Genomic DNA, 21,047 nt, shown 5'->3' with positions numbered 1-21,047 from the left:
GCAGTTCAAGTAGATATACAGGAGTGCATTACTAGGGGACGTTGGGTTGGAGATATTGTTTGGACGGACCTTTTCAGGGTGGCGGAATTATGTTAGTACATGTAGATGTTAGCAGTATGCTGTCTTCATATTACTTTTAACAAATCCCATTTTACACAATCCTTTATTTCAATCAGTCTTTATTTGTTTGCACTACCGCACCAAATGTTGCGTCTACAGAGGATGTGGTCCCCAATATGAATATCACATGGCCCTTGTATGCCCACTTGCAACAGCTGTTTTCCCAGTCGAAAGCACCTTTGTGTTTGTGACCTTCTTTCTTTATTTCCGAACTCGATTCACGACGGGGCTTAACCAAATAAGGTCAACAACAGCTTTGGCCTGATCTGACGACAACCATTTCCGATCGTATAAAATGACGTCATGAAAAAACACAGAAATTGACCTTGATTTATCACGAGATTGTGACGTCACTATATGTCGCAATGGATAGTTTATTATGGCATCATGATATAACTTTATCAGTGAAAGACGGTTCAGATATATATCAATCGGAAGAAAAAGGAAACTATTTTGGCATTTTGAAAAGTTCTTGTTCTGAGGGAGACCATAGTCCGATAAATGTTCTAAGTGAATGCGCATGTCTTTTGTCATCGTACATTTTGCCCTGAACCCATCAAAAACAAGCTTAGATCTTGCAACAGGCATATAACTGTGATTAAAGCTACACAGACATAGTTTTCATTTAAACAGTAGCGTTCCGCATACGTCGCGAAACTTTATTCATTGTGAACGTCTGGGGCGCAGATTTACAAATTTCGCGCGTTTGCCCGGACCAATCAACTCTGCTCTACCAGAAGCGTGCCATTTCTCCTCCCCAGAATATCATTCTTCATTCCGGTCACGGGTCTGACAGGCACTGCCTATTTTGGGCAACTAAGGCGTTCACCGCGCGCATTGGTACCGTCATCAGATCCCCCGGCCAAACTTGTTTATTGATTCCGTCCACATCCGCGTGTCGTGTAAACAAAGTAGTACCATCTCCAAAACCCTTCTCTACACACACTCTACAAAACCAATACTGGCCTTTTCAAAAGAAAACAAGAAAAATTGCACCACATTAACGTTTACGCACCAAAATAAGAAGTTTGGTAGCAGAGTTTGTGAATTTTGTTGTGATGTCAGAAGATAGGATGTGTGTGGAGCCCGTGCTAGCATGCCGGGAATCCCCGTGCGTCTGTGGCGCGCTCCCGCACGGTGAGTGTTTTCTGAATATTATTTTGTGATAAAATTTTCGGGGGAAACGCGCCGAACACAGCGAAAATCCGCCTGCAGCCCCAGATTGCACCTCTCTGCTTGCAAAACGCAGTCGTTGCGTTGTTTCGGGGTTGTAGGGGACTGGCGCGTTCTCCCGAAGCGGTTAAAGTGCGTTAAGGTGCCGCCGGCGGGGCCCAGGTCACGTAGACCTGCGCAGCTCGGTAAAATCCGGCCAGAAAAGCCGCCGAGTTTTCGGCGATGTCTCGGTCTCTGTGTGCCGAGCTGACGGCCAATTTGTAGCGGGTTTCTGCACCCGTCTGAGTCCAAATCCGGACACGGTGGTTTGTGGGCGGGTGGGGGCGAATTCGGGGGCCTACAAGGACAATTACTGTGTCGTCTAAGCCCGTATTTTTGCATAAAATTTTTGTACTGTCGACAGCGATCAAAGACTGAGTTTCTTTTTTCTGCCCTCCCCCTTCAAACTTCTCGAAGCTATCATATAGTGTTACCATAGGGGCTGTTACGTGTGTCTTTAGAGATATTTTTAGGGCTGTGGGAGGCATAATTTTATTACAATATTGTATTATATTTGCTCACATAGCGTCCTTTTTATCATGGAACCATCAACTACGTCAAATACCCGAGCTGGAGGGGCCCCTTGCCAACTCTCGATGTGTCGTCCGAGTAACTTTGCCGAAGTTCTAGCCGTCTTTCCCTCTCCCACATTCCCGAACAATTATCAATATTAGCGTTTATGTATATCATTTAATAAATGCTACGGTAGTTCATTAGTTTCTTGATCAGTCAGGTAGGATTTGTGTGTCCGCCCTCCCCCATTCCAAGTCCGCCATGACACCTAAGAGTACACGGGGTTTGGACGGGTTTTAGTCGGGACAAGAACGCTCGAGCGCCCGTCAGCATAGCTCCAAACTGCAGGGTGTTCTGTGGTTGGTGGTGGGAGCGATTCACACGGAAGCAACATTTGGGAGGAAACTGGAACTGATCGGCCAAATAGATCCGTCTTTGACCACGACAGCTTGGGGCACCAGTAGGGTGTTTCCAGTCTGTGCATAATTAATGAGCCCAAGAATCACGCATCTTTCCACAAAATTCTTACATTTACTTTAAAAAAATCACTTTTATAGGTTTGTTGTAGTGTTCCTCTTCACGAGAAATCTGACAAAATGGAATGTATGAAAAGATTTGCAAATTTTCAGAAAGGGTTTGTCAAACAGGCACTGTCTGCAACGGGCAGCTGGAAAGAGAAACTATTTTCTGCCAGGTCTGACATCTTGATTGGGCAATGACGTGTCACGCTCTCATTGGTGGAAATTTGTCTGAGTGTCATACATCCCCCCTGAGGACCTTTGGAAGCCATCTATTCAAAACAGACCAATGACAGCCAGCCAGGCACACTTGTCTCCTGTGTAAAATAATCGGTCAAATCTGCGACCCTTCCCAATGTTTGCGAAAACACAGTCCTTTCTGCATCACACACTAAACATATGCTGTCATGGCTCACGAGCTTGTGCGTCAGCTTGCCCCCCTCCCCCACCATATCCTCTTATAATTATATAGTCCCCTTGATTATATAATGAACTGTACATGCGATGTTGTCACTTTTTTTTACCTCCCCCCCCATTTTTTACATTCTGTTTCCAATTTGATTAAACTGCCATGTCAAACTTACTTTTTATTCGAAGGTTTTACTCAGTTAGGTATGTGTTGTATAATTTTCTGACACCTGTCCCCTCCCCAGCATAACATAGAATGGCCCATGTCTCTTTTTGGTCAGTGTTACCTTTTATTCCCATGTAAATGATAAAGTTTCTACTGTCATCAGTACATAAAGAAAATTCAAACTCTATAACTGGATAAGAATTCGAAACGTCCGGAAATAAATCTCCGAATTCTTATCCAGTTGTAGAGTTTGAATTTTCTTTATATATTGGTTACCTGGATGTCTAACCTTCACAAACGTGTCATCAGTACATTTTGACCGATTGCTCATTAGTTTAAAAAAAAACAATAACAGCAACAATGCAATAAGTATTTTTTTCCAGCATTCACACCTATAATTATATAAATCCTGTTTCCACCTTTAATTGGACCAGTTGTAGTAATAGTAGTAGAGCAAGTTTGAAGGGAACATTGAAGTTTAGCCTGACTAAGACCCTACACACACTAGGAAAATTTTCTGGATGTAACGCACATTTTTTTCCTGGGTGTGAATCGACCCTGTGCGTCGAAAGTCAGGCATTTGTATGGCCTGTACGACACCTTGGAGGTAATGTGCGACGGAAGTCTTACAGGTCATAAAGATGCGTGACGTACAACGCACAGGGCCGATTCACACCCCCCAAAAAATGTGCCATACGCCGAATTGTACAGAAATTTTCCCAGTGTGTATCGGGTGTAAATTGCGCTCCTTGGGGGAGGGGCCATTAACCCCAGCCAGGGAGAGAATGTGTAAACACAGGCTAATTGAAGTCATGCTTTGTTTAATGTGACTACAGTACATTGAAGCTATGATTGTTTCTAATCATGTATTTTGCTTCTCTTCCAGTTTTACTCAATGGTCATGGAGGATGGCAGATGCCTGTTAGATGTGATAAAGTGAGTAGAACTGCGAGGACAAACCTTCCTAGTTATCAAAATTATGTAACATGTTATGAAAATTCCCGTCGTTATTTTTGCCTATGAAAAAGTATAGCCTGAGTGTTATCTTTAGTTAGTTTACTGGGGTTTCCATGCTCTCCCCTGACAGTAACTACTCAAGCTAGAAAAGTATCGGATCTTGAACAAATGATTCAACAAATTAAATCAGTCTTTTCAGCCTTTTCCCTGCTGTCTAACCCGCAACCAGTAGAAAATTAGTATCCTAACAACTACTTCAGTGTGCTAAAGGTTAGATAAGGATTTGTGAAACTGTTTGTTCTGTGCCCTTGACAGTGACCCCCAAGCCCTGAATGAGTTTATGCAGAATGACGAGCTCAGCAGAGATGGACAGGTAGGGCCTGATGTTTCCTGTTACTTTACACTGCCTTAAACTGGGCATTTACAGTCGTAGTAGGAAGTTCATAGTTACAACTGCGCATGAGCAGCGAAACATGTTGTTGGCAGTATGTCAAAGTTTGAGGCCCCTGAGACATAAACAGAACACGTGTATAAAGTATGGTCGTCACAGAAACTGTTTACAACAAATTACAAGTAAGTGGTCTTTACCTTGACAAATTAGTATTATTACACACAATTATGCATGTCGTTGCACATGTGCACTTATTATGGACTTTAATTAGTTTAAAAGTTTCAATCTTTCGCAACAGTGTTGAATGTATATGTGTGTCACCTATAGAGTGTTACTGTTAGTTCTTGAGCTAACTTCAACTCTCAAAATTCCGCTGGGCACCCTCTAAGGCCTTCTAAACAATGGTTCAAACACCTGGATTTTTTAAGTATGCATACCTTTGGGATTACTGATGTTGCATTAGTAGATCTCTTTAGATTCATGTTTTTTAAGAATTCTACCATGCACTTAAAACAAGTAGTGGAGAGGATTGAAGAAAGACTGATTGCGTCTGCAGGATGTTCTGATCACTGCAGCAGCAGAACACAGTGGACTACTCCTTTTTTTAGATATGGTGCCATCAAAATACCCAGCGCAATTGAGAGTTGATGTTGTGTATATTTTGAAATCACTCACCATTTATTTATTTATCTATCATATACTGGAGTTAACAGTCAATGACATTTCTTGAGTGACAAGTTATTTTTGGATAGTTCACATAAATGTATTTTCATATTATACTGATCAGAACTTAACAGCTATTGCACTAACAAAGTTTTGGAGCTTTTGATCATATTGACAACATGTGTAAGCAAAAGTGCATTTCTTAACAGTTTTTTTGTTACTTTCTTAAAAGTATGAGCCCTCCTTTAGAGATAAGACCCTGATGTATTCTGAGAATTTATAAGCAATCTAACAGGTGAAGATAATTATTACTAAAGCCACCCTCTACAATCTTTTCTATTTTTTGTTTTAGAGCGAAGTCCTCTGAATATTGGGTGAGTTGTAGTGGGTATGGTTACTGGTACTGCGTGGATTTGGTTTGAGTTGATTTAGAAAAACTTCTTTAGCTTGTCTGACTGTCCTATTTGCTGCACAGTTTAGAAGCATAGAATTGAGTGGAATTTCCCAGAAAAAAGTCTCCCGGATACTGATACACATCTTTCGTAGAAGAAACAATCGTATGAAGAATGACTTGTCCTTTTTTGTAAGTGCATGGTAGAATTGAACTTCAACTTGAAGAATGTTTTCAGTACCCTGAACAACTCACAGTATTTTGTTTTCCTGTCTTCACTCTTGTACTTTTGAATTGGCCTGAACTGAATTAGTTTTGTACTAGATTATTTACTCTTAGGCCACACCAATTTTTATTTCTTGGTTCTCAGATTTGAACAGAAATAAAATGAGAAACAGTTTGCGGGGAAAGTCAGTACCTTGGAACACACAGTTTCAGGGAGTGAAAAATATAAATCATGAGCGAGTTTTCCTCCCCTCGGTTTTCATATTCACCTCTTTTTGAATTTGTCATTCAAAATGTCTGAGAACTAAGGAAATGATTTGATGCGGCCGTAGCATGTTTATCAACAGAGACAAGTTTCCATGTGGATCACACCTCTCTGTTTTTGCCACAGTTGCAAGAAGAAAATACTGTGGGGGGAACTCAGCATGCTTTTACGGCAAGTCCTGTCCAAAATAGTAACCAGTCGACCAATGAGAATCAAGGAAATGTCGTCATGGCGACCGGCACCATGGCAACGTACGGCCACCTGGTGCAGAAAACGACGCAAAGTATCGCCCAGCACCAGGGACAGAATGTGCTGCAACAGCCGGTGCAGCTGGCGACAAGTCAGGCCTTTGATAGCAGCACCCCCATGCAGTCATTTCAGGTACCGCAGGGAGCAGTGTTGAGTCAGGGCAATGTGGTGGTTCAGCCAGGCAGCTTCGTGCAGGGGACGGTCTCCAATGGAAGTTCGGGGTCACAGGGCATGCCTGCCCCCAACAGAACGCTGCAACCCCAGTTTAGCTCACTTACCAGAACTCAAATTGTGCAACAAAACACACCGCAACAACAGAGACACGCTGCCGGACAGCAACCCTCCAGTTTCCAAGCAGCGTTTGAGAAAGCCATGCTGGCCAACAAGGCCAACAATAGACAGCCACAACAACAGAACCAACCTCTTGTACAACAGAACCTTACCCTGCAGCAAGCTGTTGCCCAACAACCGAATTTAAACCCACCAATCCTGCAGCAGAACAGACCACAGCAAGTTTTACAACAGCCAATCAGCCAACAGCATCTGCAGCAGACTTTTTCACAGCAGCCTTTGCAGCAGAATATTTCCCAGCAGTCCTTGCAGCAGAATATTTCCCAGCAGCCAGTGCAGCAGAACATATCGCAGCAGTCTGTGGTGCAGACTATGAACTCTGGGAGTTTGCAGCAGAACGTAGTTGGGCAGGGTGGTACGAAAACAATTTCCTCGCTTCAGGTAAGGGAATGATAAGTTATAAACTTAAATGCAATTTGACAAGGCTACACTGCAACTCAATTTTATAGGGCGAAGTCAAACACTGGATACTACTACTACTACTACATAGGGCATCCTTTTCACATGTAGAAAAGAATGGTTTGATAAAACTGACATTTTCATGTTACTGAAGGAGTTTTTTTACACCTTTTGGTGCTACAAACTTGTGTCATTTTGAAAGTGCAGACCCCAACTCTGCTAGGAAAGTACAAGAATTTATTTTTCTTCTTAAAGATGGAAATGGAACAATGGAATCTTAACAAGTTCAACTGGTGTGCCAAGTGTTTCATTTTTTTATTCCATTTTCAGGCCCTGCACAACTTGAATATCGTATCCCACCCATCTGTCCAGTCAAGCAGCATCTCCATGGCGATGCCCACTGTCTCCACGGCAACTATCACATCCAGCGGACAGCGTAATGTCCACATCCAGCCAAAACCGCCAGTGGCGATATCGCCCAAATTGTTGCCCGCTTCTTCGCGGCCCCTTGTGAACATCAGTCCTAAGACTTCTCTCCCCGGTTCGCAGACTGTCGTGCTTCAAGGAGCGAACGCTCAAGGAGTTGCACCGAACATCAACATCGCAAACCTGGTAACGTTGCCGGGACTCAGAGCGCCGCAAGGGGTGTTAGTCCAGGCTCAGTCTCTGGCGCAACGCATCAGCAACGTGCAGAGAGTTCCGATTACTACGACAACGCAGGCAAACGTCACACCTCCACCACCACCACAACAGCAGACAGCCAGCCCGCAGACGAATATCCTACTGCAAGCTGCGCAGCAGAGTAATCTGATGCCATCGGCGCCAGCTCAGAACGTGATGCCGAATAGCGGCGCTCCGCAAGGTAACATGCTTCAGCAGCACGGTGTAACTCTGGTTCAGCGAGCGTCACCGGGCGTGGCCAGCATGCCCCAGCAACAGCAGTCGGTCGCGCAGCACACCGTGCCTGTGCAGATTGCACCGCAAACGGGAAACCTGCAGGGGCAAGCTCCCGTCTACATCACCTCACAGTCATCACCATCTCCGTCAAACTTACAGCCAGCGCAAGCTCAGCAGCTTAGACCTGTCGCGTCACAACAACAACAACAAACGACCGGTAACGTGAGTAGAGCGAATCTCGCGGCGCTCTCCATTGCGCAGCAGATCCAGGATCAGGCCGCCGCACAGAGCCGCAGCGGACAGGCTGCCATCATCCCGCAAAACCTGCTCCAGAAGGGTGCGAAAATCCTCCCGGCAAACGTTGCTCAGCAGCTGTTGCAGCAACGCAAGCTCTCCGACCAACCAAGCGCCACCACGAGTCCTCAGATTGTTGCAGTTAACACTTCTCAGCCCACCTCCGCCGTTACCACGGTTACGATGACGACGGTTCAGACAACCGCTGTCCAGCACTCCGTGACAACAACATCATCTCAGCCTCAGGTAAATGCAGCAGTGTTCAACACCTGCTTCAAAATTACAATTGGTCTATTCAACTTCCAAGGTCTCACTTCAGAAACTTTGCAATTATATGGCCACACAAATAAGTTAGGTTCTCTGACTTGAAAAAATAATATTCAGCTGGAAAAAAACAGAGTCTGAGGAGAAATTTGTACTTAAACACAGTATCAAGGAGCTTATATAGTCAGAATTAGGTTCCCCTCTCAGCCCTCTGTTTTCATCTCAAACTCATGCCAAAATTTTACTTCAGATTTTACAAGAACCCAAAAAGTATTGTTACTGTTGTGATGGTTAGGTATTGGTGACGACGGGAGCGGGAGGACAGCCACGTCTGATCGTGACGCTCCCCCAACAGCCGCTGCCGCCACAGTTCCAACAGAGGGAGGAGAAGAACATGCAGCTGTACCAGCAGGCACTCAGGATACAGAAGGAGAGGCAGCTACAGCCCGGGGCCTCAGCATCAGGACAGGTTTGGAAAATTGCAACATTCTACACTAGCATGTCTGATATGAAACATGTTTGAAATTAGGTTGAATCAAATCATGTTGAACAAGAGTTCTACGACCTCATACCTTCGCGAAATGATTTTGACCTTTATGACTGACGTATTAGGAGTGTTTTTCATCAATCAAAAATCATACCAGTTGATCCTCCTCACCCAAATAACATAAGTTGTCCAAACCTCCTTGTTATGATTATGAGCTTAACAAAGAAGGTTATGCTAACATTTTTCATCAATAATGCAAATAAGCTCCTTATTAGCATAATTTGATTCAATGGTGTTCACATTCACACAACTTCTAAATGCAACAAGTATGAAATTGCCGTTATTTACTAGTATGGAATGATAGTAGTTTCTCATGAATTATGCAAATTAGGCCTACATTTGCATAATTTCTATCTATTGACATTCCTCTCTTCCTCAGTTACAAATGTCACATATTTGAATAGTCATATCATGGAACACAGCAGGTTTTTAAAATTGCCTCATTAATTATAATCTGATTTGCATAATTATCATCCAATCATACAAAGCATCACATAAGCTATCTACATACCAAAAATCATGACCATCCATCAAGCCCATCTCGAGTTATATTATTTTCTCATTGATTATGTAAATGAGGTTCTCATTTGCATAGCTGATATCTATTAATATTTCTCTCTTCCTCAGTTACATATGTCACATGTTTGCGAGTCCTATCATGGAAATTGATGAATGTATAAACTTTCCTCATTAATTATGCAAATTAGTTACTGATTTGCATAATAAGTATCCAATCATGTACATCATCGCTCAAGCTATGTACATGCAAAAAATCATGACCTTCCATCAAGCCCTTCTTGAGTTATTCCCTTTCAAAGTCTGAAGCAAAACCTACCCCTGCAGTTCCAAAAAAGTTGCTAGGGGGCCCAAACCTATACCACTTACTCTCTGCCCAACGAGCTATCTACCACTCAAAAATCAGTTCCATAGCATGTCCACAACACGAGATATCATAACATGAAGTTCCGCTGCAGTACCGTAACAAGCCGATAGGGGGCCCAAAATCTAATCATTTTCAGGTTTCATCGAGACCTACCAACATACCAAATACCAAGACAATCCTTCCAAGAATTCTCGACTTATCGTGTTCACTAACAGACACACAGACATGCTCGGTATTCCCATGCTGTGGCACTGCATTAATGACTGTTCTTACTCATATAAGGCCGTGTATATCCAACTTTGGTCAAAATTTGTATGTTTCAGTCTTTTAATTGGTGTAAGGAGATATCTTTGTGGTTTGGTTTCACATGCTCCGAGTGGACTCTTCCAGGCTGGGAGTAGGTCAAAGTTGACGATTGTTTTCGTCTGTCAGCTGTTACGAGAGAACGAGCTGGTCAACTGTCTATTTTCTTTGCATGATTCTAAAGTAGACAGATGTGGCTTTCTGGTGCATAAGAATTTTTGGGGCTTGCAATTAAGGTGAATCCTTTTCTGAGCCCTTGTTTTAGTGCTTTAAAGCATTACTGCCTATATGGGCAAGCCTATCTCTTGTATCTGCCCTACAGCTGGCTGATAGCCAATTTGTCCCTGGCAGCTGCAGTACATGTAACTGACGTTTCCTGCCTGCCTCATGACCCCTCATGACCCCTCATGACCAACTTTGCCCCCCATCTACCCGTATCAATATCCCCGTCGCAACCAGAACGCATAGTAAAGCATACAATTGAACACATTTTTACACTTTTCTCGTTAATTATGCAAAACACTTCGCCCAAAATCTAATCATCTTGAGATTTGCCACATACACACCGACACACCAACTACGACAACAAACCATCCAGGCGTTCTCGACTTATTCTGTTCACTAACAGACACACAGACAAGCACCGTCGAATAACCTTCTCGACGAAACCATTCGTCGCGAAGGTAATGAATCATCTGCTCTGTCACTGCATTTACTGTCCTGTGCACTGCAAGTGATTAGAATAAAGTCACCTTGTAGATCTTTCATTTTCAAGTTTCAAGGGCACCTTGTCAAAAGCCCCACATTCTTATGTGTTACAAATTACTAAAGTTTCATCCTTTTAAAGAAATATTGTTCCTAACTTCTTAAATTTATCATCTAAGATTATGTTGTCCAATAGAAAGTCCTTTCTTCTTGATCTGATTTTCCTTTGGTATTAATTGTAGAAATTGTATTTGTTCTCTCCTGTCTCAGATTGCAGGTACAACCATCGTGACCACCCAAGTGCAGTCTGGGCAGCAGCAGGGCCTGTTGGTTCAGCAGCAGGGCATGCTGGGGCAGCAGCAAAGCATGATGGGACAGCAGGTAACGTCTGCTGGGAGTCCGCAGACCATCCAGCTGAGCATGGCGGGTCAAGGGTCGGGCGGACAGCAGAATTTCCTCGGACAGCAGGTACTGTCTGGTGTTGTACAGCAGCATGGCATTATGGGGCAGCAACAAGGCATTGTGGGTCAGCAGCAGGGAATTGTGGGCCAGCAGCAGGGCATTGGTGGCCAGTTGCAGCAAAATATTGTGGGACAGCAGCAACAGGGTGTTGTGGGCCAGCAACTGCAAGGCATTATGGGCCAACAGAGCATGGTGGGTCAACAACAGCAGCAAGGTATTATGGGTCAGCAGCAAGGCACTATGGGTCAGCAGCAACAAGGAATGGTGGTACAACAGCAGCAAAGGATTCTGGGTCAACAACAACAGAGCATTATAGGCCAGCAGCAAGGTAGTGTGGGCCAACAGCAGCAGGGTATTGTGGGCCAACAGCAGCAGGGCATTGTGGGCCAGCAGCAAGGCATTATGGGGCAGCAGCAGCAGAGCCTTGTGAGACAACAGCTGAACATAGCGACCCCACCCCAGGTGTCCTCCAGTCAGCAGTCCCCGGCGAAACCCGTGGCACCGCGGCCGATCGCTGTGAGCAGCCCCCAGCAGCCTATCGTCACACGGGCGGCGGCAGGACAGGCACAGGGCAGTGCACAGGTAGGTTTCACCTGGATAAACTTCCTGACATGTGTGACCAATTGTCTTAGTGTTCTAATATATGTTTGATCTAGGTGCTTGGGGATTTGATTTCTTACCTTGATTGTTAACTTCTTGAAGTTGTTTCAAGACTATAATTTTCAAACATGTACATTTTTTTTTCTTCAAATTTTTCATTGACACTTGTACAGTCATGATACCTTGCACAAATATCTAGGTGCACATACGCACATATGCAACCAGTATTTCAAGCCCTGTCCTCTGTCCTGTATCATGATTTTTTCTGAAGAATCATTTTCTAAGCTTGTTTGTCCCCTGCCCTTTCTGTAGAACCCTACTGGAGTAACGGTGGTGAGGCAGCCGGTGACGCTGAATGTCCAACAACAGGGGAAACAGTTCATCACACTAACCCTTCAACAACAACAGCACCTCGCAGCCATACAGGCTAAGGTAATTATTGATCACTTGTGTTTACCTCTGGGAGGGAGGTTCACCTCCGATGGGGGTACTGTTTTTGTTTGTGTGTTCGTATCTGTAACTAAAGATCCTTTTGATGGATTTGTTTGAATTTTGGTTTGTGGGTAGTTATGGAAGTCCCAAAGAAATGTGGTGATTTTTTTTATTTCATGTTAGTCACTGCTTTTCAGTGAGTCCTTGATAAAAAGTGGATTGTAGGAGTGAAGGTACTTTTTTGTCAAGGAATGGATTTTTTTGATGAAGAAATAAAAAAATTCTGACTGTTAAGCACTTTGGAACTGCAGTAGATTTGCAGATGTTACAGTTTGTAGTCATGGTGATTTTGTCTTTTTTTTTTTGTTGCATGTCGCTCTTGACCTCAGAAAGAAGGGATGGAATTTTGGTAAACTGGAAAATTAAGGCTTTTAAAACTTTGTTTTTCCTTCCTTTAGCTGAGGACAATCGTGACACCTGGCAAGCAGCTGTCTCCTCAGGAGAAGCAGGTGGTTCAACAGCTGCAGGTGTTACAGAGCCGCATCTTACAGCAGGCCAAGGCTCAGGTAAGACACCTCACCTTAATGTATCTGTATACCTGGGTTTATCAACAGGGTTTGATACAGTTTTTTTCAGGGTTTGATACAGTTTTTTTCTACGCACTTTCATACAGGTGACATTTGAAATGACCTGCATGTATGGATTACACTTAAAAACTGTTTAGAAACGATTGTGATTATTCTTTTGCATACCACAGCCAGTATATAGCAAATGAATATCCATATACATGTACACCTATAGACTTATTATCTGTCCTTGGCAGGGTATATCAAACTACTAGCTTCACTTGATACCATCTATTGGAAGAGATTCAACTTTATTTGATGATAGCAAGTTCTAATCTGCAATGGTTTGAGGAATGAGTAAGTGTTTAAAACATTTCCTTGTGTGTTGTCCCCAGACCCAGGCCCTAGCCCAGAATGCAGCAGGCCAGGCTAGCCTGGCACAGGCTGCACAGAAGATGACTCCCATCGCCCAGAAGCCTGCAGCTCCGAGCTCCACGCAGGCTCAAGGACAAGGTGATTTCTTCCTTAAGATGTTCAGCTTCCATCAGGACTGTCTCCAGGACTGACCCCCTGTCCCTGGATGTAAACGAGAATTAAAAATATGGGCTCCCAAACAATGAGTGGGTGGGAAAAAGATTTAGAGCTGGAGACAGCCCTGTCAAGTATGTTGTTTGGTTGGTCAGTTTTATGGCCAATATAACTCAAGAATCCATCCATGAGATTGTGGCTGCTTCTAGGAAAGAAGGGAGCAAATTTTGAAACAGTTTTGGATGTAGATTATCTAGGGACTTCTTTGACAATGTTTTAACTATTGAAAGATAGTTGGAACATAAGTATATTGGAAGGCAAAATGTCTGTCCAAGAATTTTACTTGTATGAGCAAGCAGTCACAGTTGGGTGTTTTGATTGGCCGTTGAGTGATTTGAATGGAAATAATGTGATTTGATTAACAGTTGAGTCGTTTGATTGACATCTGAGTGTTTTGATTGGCAGGTACAATCCAGCAGCAGCGTCAGCAGCTGAACGAGCTCCTGAAGAACCAGACGCAGGTTATCCGCACGACCCAGGTGTCAGGGGTCACCAGCGTGGTGTCGGGTCCCAGCAGCGGGGCGACGGGGCAGCCCACCCTGGTCAAACTACAGCCTCAGGGGGCTCAGGTGGGTGTGCGATCACCTGAACACACTGTTCTTAGAGACAGCTACAAAATGTATTTTTGAGCAAATTGGTGAAAATCAACCAGCTGTTTATTGTTCCTTTAGCATCTATTAGCAGTAAGGACATGTTGATTTGATTACATGGATGACACACCAAAACTAATGCGAGTGTAGCAGTGTAGTTCAAGCACCACTTACTGACCAGTCTAACTGGTCCGGACCTTTTAGCCTAGTGGTAAGTGCATTTGGTTTGTGCGCTGGCGGCCTACTATTGAAATTTATTAATTTTTTTATTTTATTGTTTATTTCGGGCTCGACGGCCCATATTGACAGACAAACACGTACACATCAACAATACATCTAAAATAGGTATTTACAGTGGGCGAGGGCGAACAAGCTTACAGTAATGTCGCCAGAATGGACTGGACGGAAAGGCCTCCGAACGGAGCAGTGCCTTAATGATGTGATTCTCTGACACGAACAGCCGAGATGCGAACGAATGCAACAGCTTCCGACATTTGGCGTCAAATGTATCTACACGCATGTTTACAAACAGCTCACTGTTGCTGGTGCTTCTCGGTTGGGACAACAAAATTTTAAAGCCGTCATGGTAGGCTACCCGTAGTCTATGAATGGCTCCAGCTCTATAGCTTGACCATAGCTGGGCACAATACATTGCACTACAGTGTGACAAGAAAAGAATCCGCTTCACCTCAGGTGAGCAATGGCCGAATTTGCGAATGAGCGAGTTGGCTTTTGTATACAAATGCCGGGTGTGTTTGCGAATAGAGTCGTCGTCCGAAAGATCGGAAGTGATTTGGACACCCAGGTAAGTGGCCGAAGGAACGTACGGCAAGGGCTTGCCGTACAACTTCACTGAGGGTGGCGTTACATTCAGGATACTTCGGTCACATAGAAAGTACATACATTTCGTTTTTTGGGGGCAGAAGATAATATCATTGTCAGTACCATAGGCCTCACAAACATTAATCAATTTCTGTACAGCTTTCGCAGAAGGGCAAATTAAACACAAGTCGTCTGCGTAGAAGAGATGGTTAACAGCGACCTTACCCATAAAACAGCCAGCATTAGCAGCATTTAGCTTGACACTAAGGTCAGAGACATAAACATTAAACAAAATTGGAGACAGTAAACTCCCCTGGGGGAAATGCACGAGGCAAGTAGTACAGTCTTCTGGCTCCCAGGAATTGAACCCGGCCCGCCAGCGCACAAACCCAATGCACTTACTACAAGGCTGGTCAGTAAGTGGCACTTGAACCAAACTGTTACACGAGCATGCGAAAAAAGTCCTAATCTACTAATCTCACAGCTAAGAAAGGGTATGTTACATCATGGGCAGTATTTAAAACTCTGTGTTTTCCATCTGCAGGGCCCTGCAACAGTTATTCAGCTGACGCCGCAGCAGAAGGCGACCCTGCAGCAGATCCAGCAGCAGCTGAAGACACTCTCCCCGCAGCAGCAGCAGCAGTTCCTCAAACAGCAGCAGCACCTCATCCTGCAGCTCAAGAACAGCAAGGTAGGGGGCACTGCTAAACAGATATTTTGGTGCCCTGATTAATGGGTATTAGTAGATGAAGTAAGTACTGCCTTGAAAGCAATTGGAGACTCTCGGAGAGCTTAATTTTCTAAGAAAGCAACTAAATACAGTACTGATATGTTGCTACCATTCTTCCCAGATTGCCATCAGTCCTGCTGCCCTCAGCGCGGCGAACGCGGGAAACACGGGGACGGCCGCGGCAGGGCAGCAGCAGCTGGTGACTGTACTGAAACAGCAGCCTGTGCAGGTAATGCAGATGATTGTCAATTCTTGATTCTGATTTGATTTTTATTGCACCTTTGTTGAACAACATTGCTCTCCTGCATATGGTTAATTATCTAGATTTTTAGCTGTTTAACTTTTACCTTTCTTCTATGTTGTTGCTCCATTGCTGTAGCACATTATTGAATTATGTTACCCTTTTTTTTAAAAATCAGTAACCCCTTTATTTAATGGCATCACACCATGTTTGAAAGTTGTTGCACACTGCTAATTGATGTTTTATGTTTGCCCCAGACCATTGCAGGGAAGCTAGTCCAGTCTGCTGTCCATGGGATAAAGAGACCGGCACCGCAGCCATTGTCTAGAGCTGACCTGTAAGTTATCAATCAGTTTTGAATTTCGTAACCTTTAGCACTCCTGAAGTAGCCGTTTGGCACCCGATTGTCTATTGGTTACAGAGTCAGGCAGCAGGGAGAAGGTTAATGCTTATGTTAATGGGAAAAGTTATCTTAGGGACCACTAAAAGTGGTCACATGGTCCTAATGTAGAGGTGGTCACTTGTACAGGTTTGTCTCTATGTATGTAGGAAAAAGGAATTTTGAGCACTGGAAAGACAAGTAGATTGATAAACACAGGTTTGTGATCTTGCACAGCATCAAGAAATTTGCATAATGATTTTGGTATTTGATATAGAAATCTGTTTGTGCTTTGTCCATTGTTGTATTGTCTGTATGTATGTATGTACATCTGACTTTGAAAAATTGTCACTGAGGGAGCTTGTAAAAGAAAATAGAATTAAGTAAAAAGATAAACAAGCATGCTTGTGATTTTTCACAGTATTAAGAACAAAGGGAAGCTTGACCAGCAAAGCTGTCTCAAGCCTGACTACAAGACACCGTTCAGAAATAAGGAGGACGCCATCAAGAGACTTCTTCCCTTCCACATCCACACAACAAGGGACTTCGAGGACAAGGAGATTGACAAAGGTGAGGAGATGTCTCTCTTGTGACCTTCGCCAAGAAGGTTATGTTTTAGGTGCTGTTTGTGTGTGGAAAGGATAAGCCGAGATGCTGTGGGTGGATCTTTATGAGATTTTTGTTATGTGGGTAGGGGCTTGGAAAATGAAGGTGAAGTATGATATAAATAAGTTTGTTAAATAACTCCATTTATCCTCTCAAAGACTTACATGTTCAATCTACATAGAGCAATTTGAAGGTGGTTGTTTCGATCGAGCCTGTTATATTTATGACAGTTTTCCTGTGTTTGTGTTGTTGCAGCTGAGGTAACGCTGGAAACAGTGTCCCAGTCCCTGGTGGAAAAGTACCACAAGATGAGAGACAAGTATCACCATCTCCTACTGCAGGAAAGCATGGTCGGTTCCCAGCTTCTTACCATTTGTGATTGTCTTAGGGGGCTGTCACATTTGTGCATATATCAAATCCATATGAGTTCTGTATCAACATTTTTGTGGGCTAAGGTAAAGTTTGTGGGGAACTTGATGGGTAAAGTTGTTTCTTACTTTGACCCATTGTTGTGCAGCCTGGTTATCAAACCAAAAAATGACTTCTTTGGCCACTAACTTTACCTTGTCCAAAAATTATGTACCCATAAGCATGTCAGTCCCCTTAACAAACAGCAATGTCTTTGTCCTTCATAAAGTAACTTTTGTTTGTCTAGTTGTGTTCCAATTTTTTTCCAAATATTCAGACGTTGTGAGAAATTGTCAATTTGACTTTAATCAAAGTTAACAGCTGTCTGTCTGTTACAGCAATTGAAAGTTTGATAAAAATAGTTTAAGTCTGCTCTAAATACATTTTACAAAACCTGTAGCATTGTTACATGGTTTTGTCTGTATCATATAGTGAACCAGTCTGTAGTGATGACATTTTTTGTCTTAAGTCTAAATTCTGAAGTTGTTTGATGTTTGCACATGTTGCAGAGGACGGACCCGTCAGCTGAGATGGTGATGTTGTGGAGAATCTTTGTTCACGAGGAGAAGACAGCTCTGGCACAGGAGAAGAAACTCGCCGTGGAAGGTGCAAACGGTGAGAGTCTTAAACCTTCACACTGCTATGGAAGCCATTTGGCACCAAATTTGCATTAGTTACGGGGTTAGGCAGCAGGGAGAAGGTTAAAACTCGCTATCTGCTTCCTGTCTTGCGATGGTTAGAAGTACAATCATGCAATCATTGTCAGGGTTCGTTAGCTAATTGCCAGCTAGTTCTGTATTGCAAATTGAGACATTTGAGATTGAGTTTCTAGATTGCCTGTATGCAATAGTCTTCTTCAGTGGAACAGATTGAAGACCTTGTTTCTCCAACCTTGTCAAATCAGTTGTCAGAAGAATAATGAGCTTAAAGTTGACTGCCATGAAAAAGTACAGGTACTCTAGCATACAGGTCTAGTAGTGAAGATGAGGGTTTAATTAGATCTTTTAAGCACATAGTGTTTTCCAGACTTGCCCAGTGTACTTTTCCATAATTGAAGCGACTTGTGATTCATAAATTTCCTCAGGAACTCCTGTTGCAGTTCCTTCGGCCAGTACCAGTCAGGAACTGGCCGAACCGCCAGCTGCCGCCCCGCAGGTCGTCGGCACGGCAACCACCGCCTACCTACAGCCCACGGCGCCAACCAACACCTTCCCGAAGAGCGCTGCAACTGTAACCACGTCCAGATCGCTTACAACAGCCTCCTCAGTTCTAAAGCCACACACAAATACCAGTCAGGAACTGTTAACAGGACAAGTAAGGAAGGCGGCGACCCAGGTGGTCGTTCCTATTGCTAGGGGCGGGGCTGTTGCCATGGAAACAAAAGAACCCGACGACGAAGAGAGCGAGGATGAAGTTGACATGCCGGACACAGTGGGGTCAATGCAGCCGGCAACGTCATATCTTAACATTGACAGCTCGAGTATGGTAGACGCTGTGAAAGCTACGAGCCCGGCCCGGTTAAAGAGCGAGTCAGAAATGGCCGTCGCAAGCCTGCTTGGCGAAGATTCATGCGACATCGACATTCTTAATTCCGACATCGCGAACTCTGACCTCCCGGAGGACCCTGGCGTAGACGCGGTCCGAAGCCTGACGGGCACGCTCAGCCCGACCCGGAGGAACTTGAACTTGGACGCTGCAAACGACTTTGAGGACGACTCTGATGAAGAGCCAGATTCTCTCAACGAACAGGTGCAAAGTGCAATCAACAGTATCCTTGAACTTCAAGGTCGCGGCCCACTTGAGGAGGAAGACTCTCCCCAAGACATCTTCAACCCCTTTTCTCAGGATCTTCCTTGCTCAACGTCAAGTGAACAACATATGGAGGAAGACAATGCACTTGATGAAGCGGTCAAAAGCATCTTGTTCTAAGTTTCTTCATAACAGAAATTTCATCTATCTATTTTTGCTCCAAAAGAATCTCCGTTACAATCTTTAAGACATTGCATTTAGAATTGTGAATATTTGTTCAGAGCCTCACAAGGAAAATTCTTTGGGGTCGTCAAAAATGTGTATTTATAGATGATGTGTACTATAATCAAAATTACTGTTAGAATTTCCCCGGAAAAAATGGAAGACTTGATTTTGGATATCCGAGTCATCACGGCACAGTTTGATTGGAAGTCTGATTTGATATTATCACCAGAGAAATTGCTACATTCCATTTCACCCTTTGAACTAAATCTTGTTCTTAACCTTCCCATTGATGACTTCTGTTGCAACTGGTACAAATATGGTGCATGGATGCATCCTTAGTAAGGAAAGGGTTAAGAAATATACACAGCCACATTTTCGCTGCACTTTGCAAATACATGTATACGATTTTCTATTTTTGTCACAGTAATTTGTGTTTTTGCTGCAATAATGTGTTACTATCTATATGTCAGTATTAATAACAGTGTTACGCTTTTGATATCAAAATTGTCTGGTCAAACCACAGTTACTCACTGCAGCTTACAAATGCTTCTTGTAGACCACTGTATTGAAGTTAGCCATGATTTCCTGTAAAAGAACCACTTACAGCAAGGGATTAAGTCATATGTTAGCTAAATGATACCACCTGACACCCCAAAGTATCTGGTTTCTCCATTTAACTAAAGGGGCACATGAACCATTACCAGGCCATAGTTTCCACATGTAACTTAGTTAAGACCACACTAACACAAGTTACTGTTTCTCAGACGGTTGAAATTGGAAAAGGAGAACAAAAAAAAACTTAGTGCAGAGACAACTCCAGTCATCTCAGCATATGTATGTCACAAATATGAACACTTACACATAGTGACGCCTAGTTATCAATTCTTTATGTTCAGAATTTTTTCTCCGAGAAACAAGTTATTTTGTTAGAATGGCCTGGAGTTGGGTGGAATATCAGTGAAAAAATAGTGGAAATTAGTTCAATAAGAAATTGTCAACAAATATGTAGTTTAAAACACATTGATTCAATGTAGCTTTTACCTACATTTTCTACCAGACGCTTACAAAATATTATGTCAGGAGAGACTGTTTCGGGTGTATGGAGAGAAAAAAGGCTTTTGAATTCTACAACTTTACCCAATTTTTCAGCCACAAATTTTCACAACAGTCACTTTTGACTATGCAAAAAGCAATGCTGTATTTGTACATAGTTTAGCAACTGGCCATCTGAGGATTGTGTCAATGTTAATGAATGAATTATTTAAGAATTATCCAGTTCACTCAATGTTTCATTAATAACACTGGTCATTTCAAGTTTGGTAAGACACTTGTTGTTTGGAAAATCTAATTGATTTTGAAGGCAAATACTTAAATTGAAAAATATAATGATTGATAGATTGATATAGACAAATGAATAACTTGACATTTTGAAATCAAGTTAAAAGTTAAAGCTTTCAGTTGATGTGATTTTCCGAATTTATAGTGTCTTTCCATGTTTGAAATGTTCCAGTGTTTTATGTAATTCTATATGACTGGTCCACAGAATTATTTGGAAGAAAAATGTGTTTATTTTTGTACAGTTGAAAAATTGGAGGAATTACGGGGGAAACCTTGAGAGGTGTGTATTTTTGAAGGAGTTGCCGGTGTCGCAATGATGGAATCTTGATGAAAATGTCAATGAAACAAAGAATTTGATTGTGAATATATGACATTGCCTTGTCATTATTGCCAGTCTTTTTTTGGCAGTTATTAATGTTGCCTATATGATAATACTTGTGAAATGTGCCATGGTTAGATTTACTAGTAATTAACTCCCTTGAACTTTTCAACATTACACTTAAGATTTCGGCCACAGAAGATATTTGTAGCCAAAGACTTCAGAAATGGCTTGAGCAAGGGGAAAAAAGTGGCACAGAAATAACTTTTTA

At 43.0% G+C, this 21,047-nt stretch overlaps 1 protein-coding gene across 3 annotated transcripts; it reads left to right on the top strand.

The window, feature by feature from the left end:
• Positions 1 to 1,133: 1,133 nt before the first annotated feature.
• On the top strand, positions 1,134 to 20,825 carry LOC136446566 (BRD4-interacting chromatin-remodeling complex-associated protein-like). Of its 3 annotated transcripts, none has more exons than XM_066445008.1 (19): positions 1,134 to 1,257; positions 3,824 to 3,873; positions 4,210 to 4,267; positions 5,956 to 6,810; positions 7,159 to 8,265; positions 8,579 to 8,752; positions 10,992 to 11,189; positions 11,646 to 11,765; positions 12,096 to 12,215; positions 12,674 to 12,781; positions 13,177 to 13,294; positions 13,775 to 13,938; positions 15,326 to 15,472; positions 15,633 to 15,740; positions 16,010 to 16,089; positions 16,553 to 16,701; positions 16,993 to 17,087; positions 17,655 to 17,760; positions 18,230 to 20,825. In XM_066445008.1, the coding sequence occupies exons 2-19, from the start codon at positions 3,833 to 3,835 to the stop codon at positions 19,072 to 19,074; spliced, it is 4,593 nt and encodes a 1,530-aa protein (XP_066301105.1). In that variant the 5' UTR covers positions 1,134 to 1,257; positions 3,824 to 3,832; the 3' UTR covers positions 19,075 to 20,825. The 3 variants fall into 3 exon arrangements, with proteins under 3 accessions (XP_066301105.1, XP_066301104.1, XP_066301103.1); XM_066445007.1 differs by adding an exon at positions 5,301 to 5,322 and having other exon boundaries at positions 10,992 to 11,765; XM_066445006.1 differs by having other exon boundaries at positions 10,992 to 11,765.
• The last annotated feature ends 222 nt before the right edge of the window (positions 20,826 to 21,047 follow it).

The sequence above is a fragment of the Branchiostoma lanceolatum genome, chromosome 12 (genome assembly GCF_035083965.1).
Source record: "Branchiostoma lanceolatum isolate klBraLanc5 chromosome 12, klBraLanc5.hap2, whole genome shotgun sequence".
NCBI lineage: Eukaryota > Metazoa > Chordata > Leptocardii > Amphioxiformes > Branchiostomatidae > Branchiostoma > Branchiostoma lanceolatum.
This window is presented reverse-complemented; position numbering and strand designations above follow the sequence as displayed.

Bases quoted from the DNA above. Each gene is read 5' to 3' on its own strand.
- LOC136446566 (XM_066445006.1), top strand. From the start codon at position 3,833: ATGGTCATGGAGGATGGCAGATGCCTGTTAGATGTGATAAA. The intron at 4,268-5,955 runs GTAGGGCCTGAT...TTTTTGCCACAG, and splicing joins AGCTCAGCAGAGATGGACAG to TTGCAAGAAGAAAATACTGT. The intron at 8,266-8,578 runs GTAAATGCAGCA...TGTGATGGTTAG, and splicing joins CAACATCATCTCAGCCTCAG to GTATTGGTGACGACGGGAGC.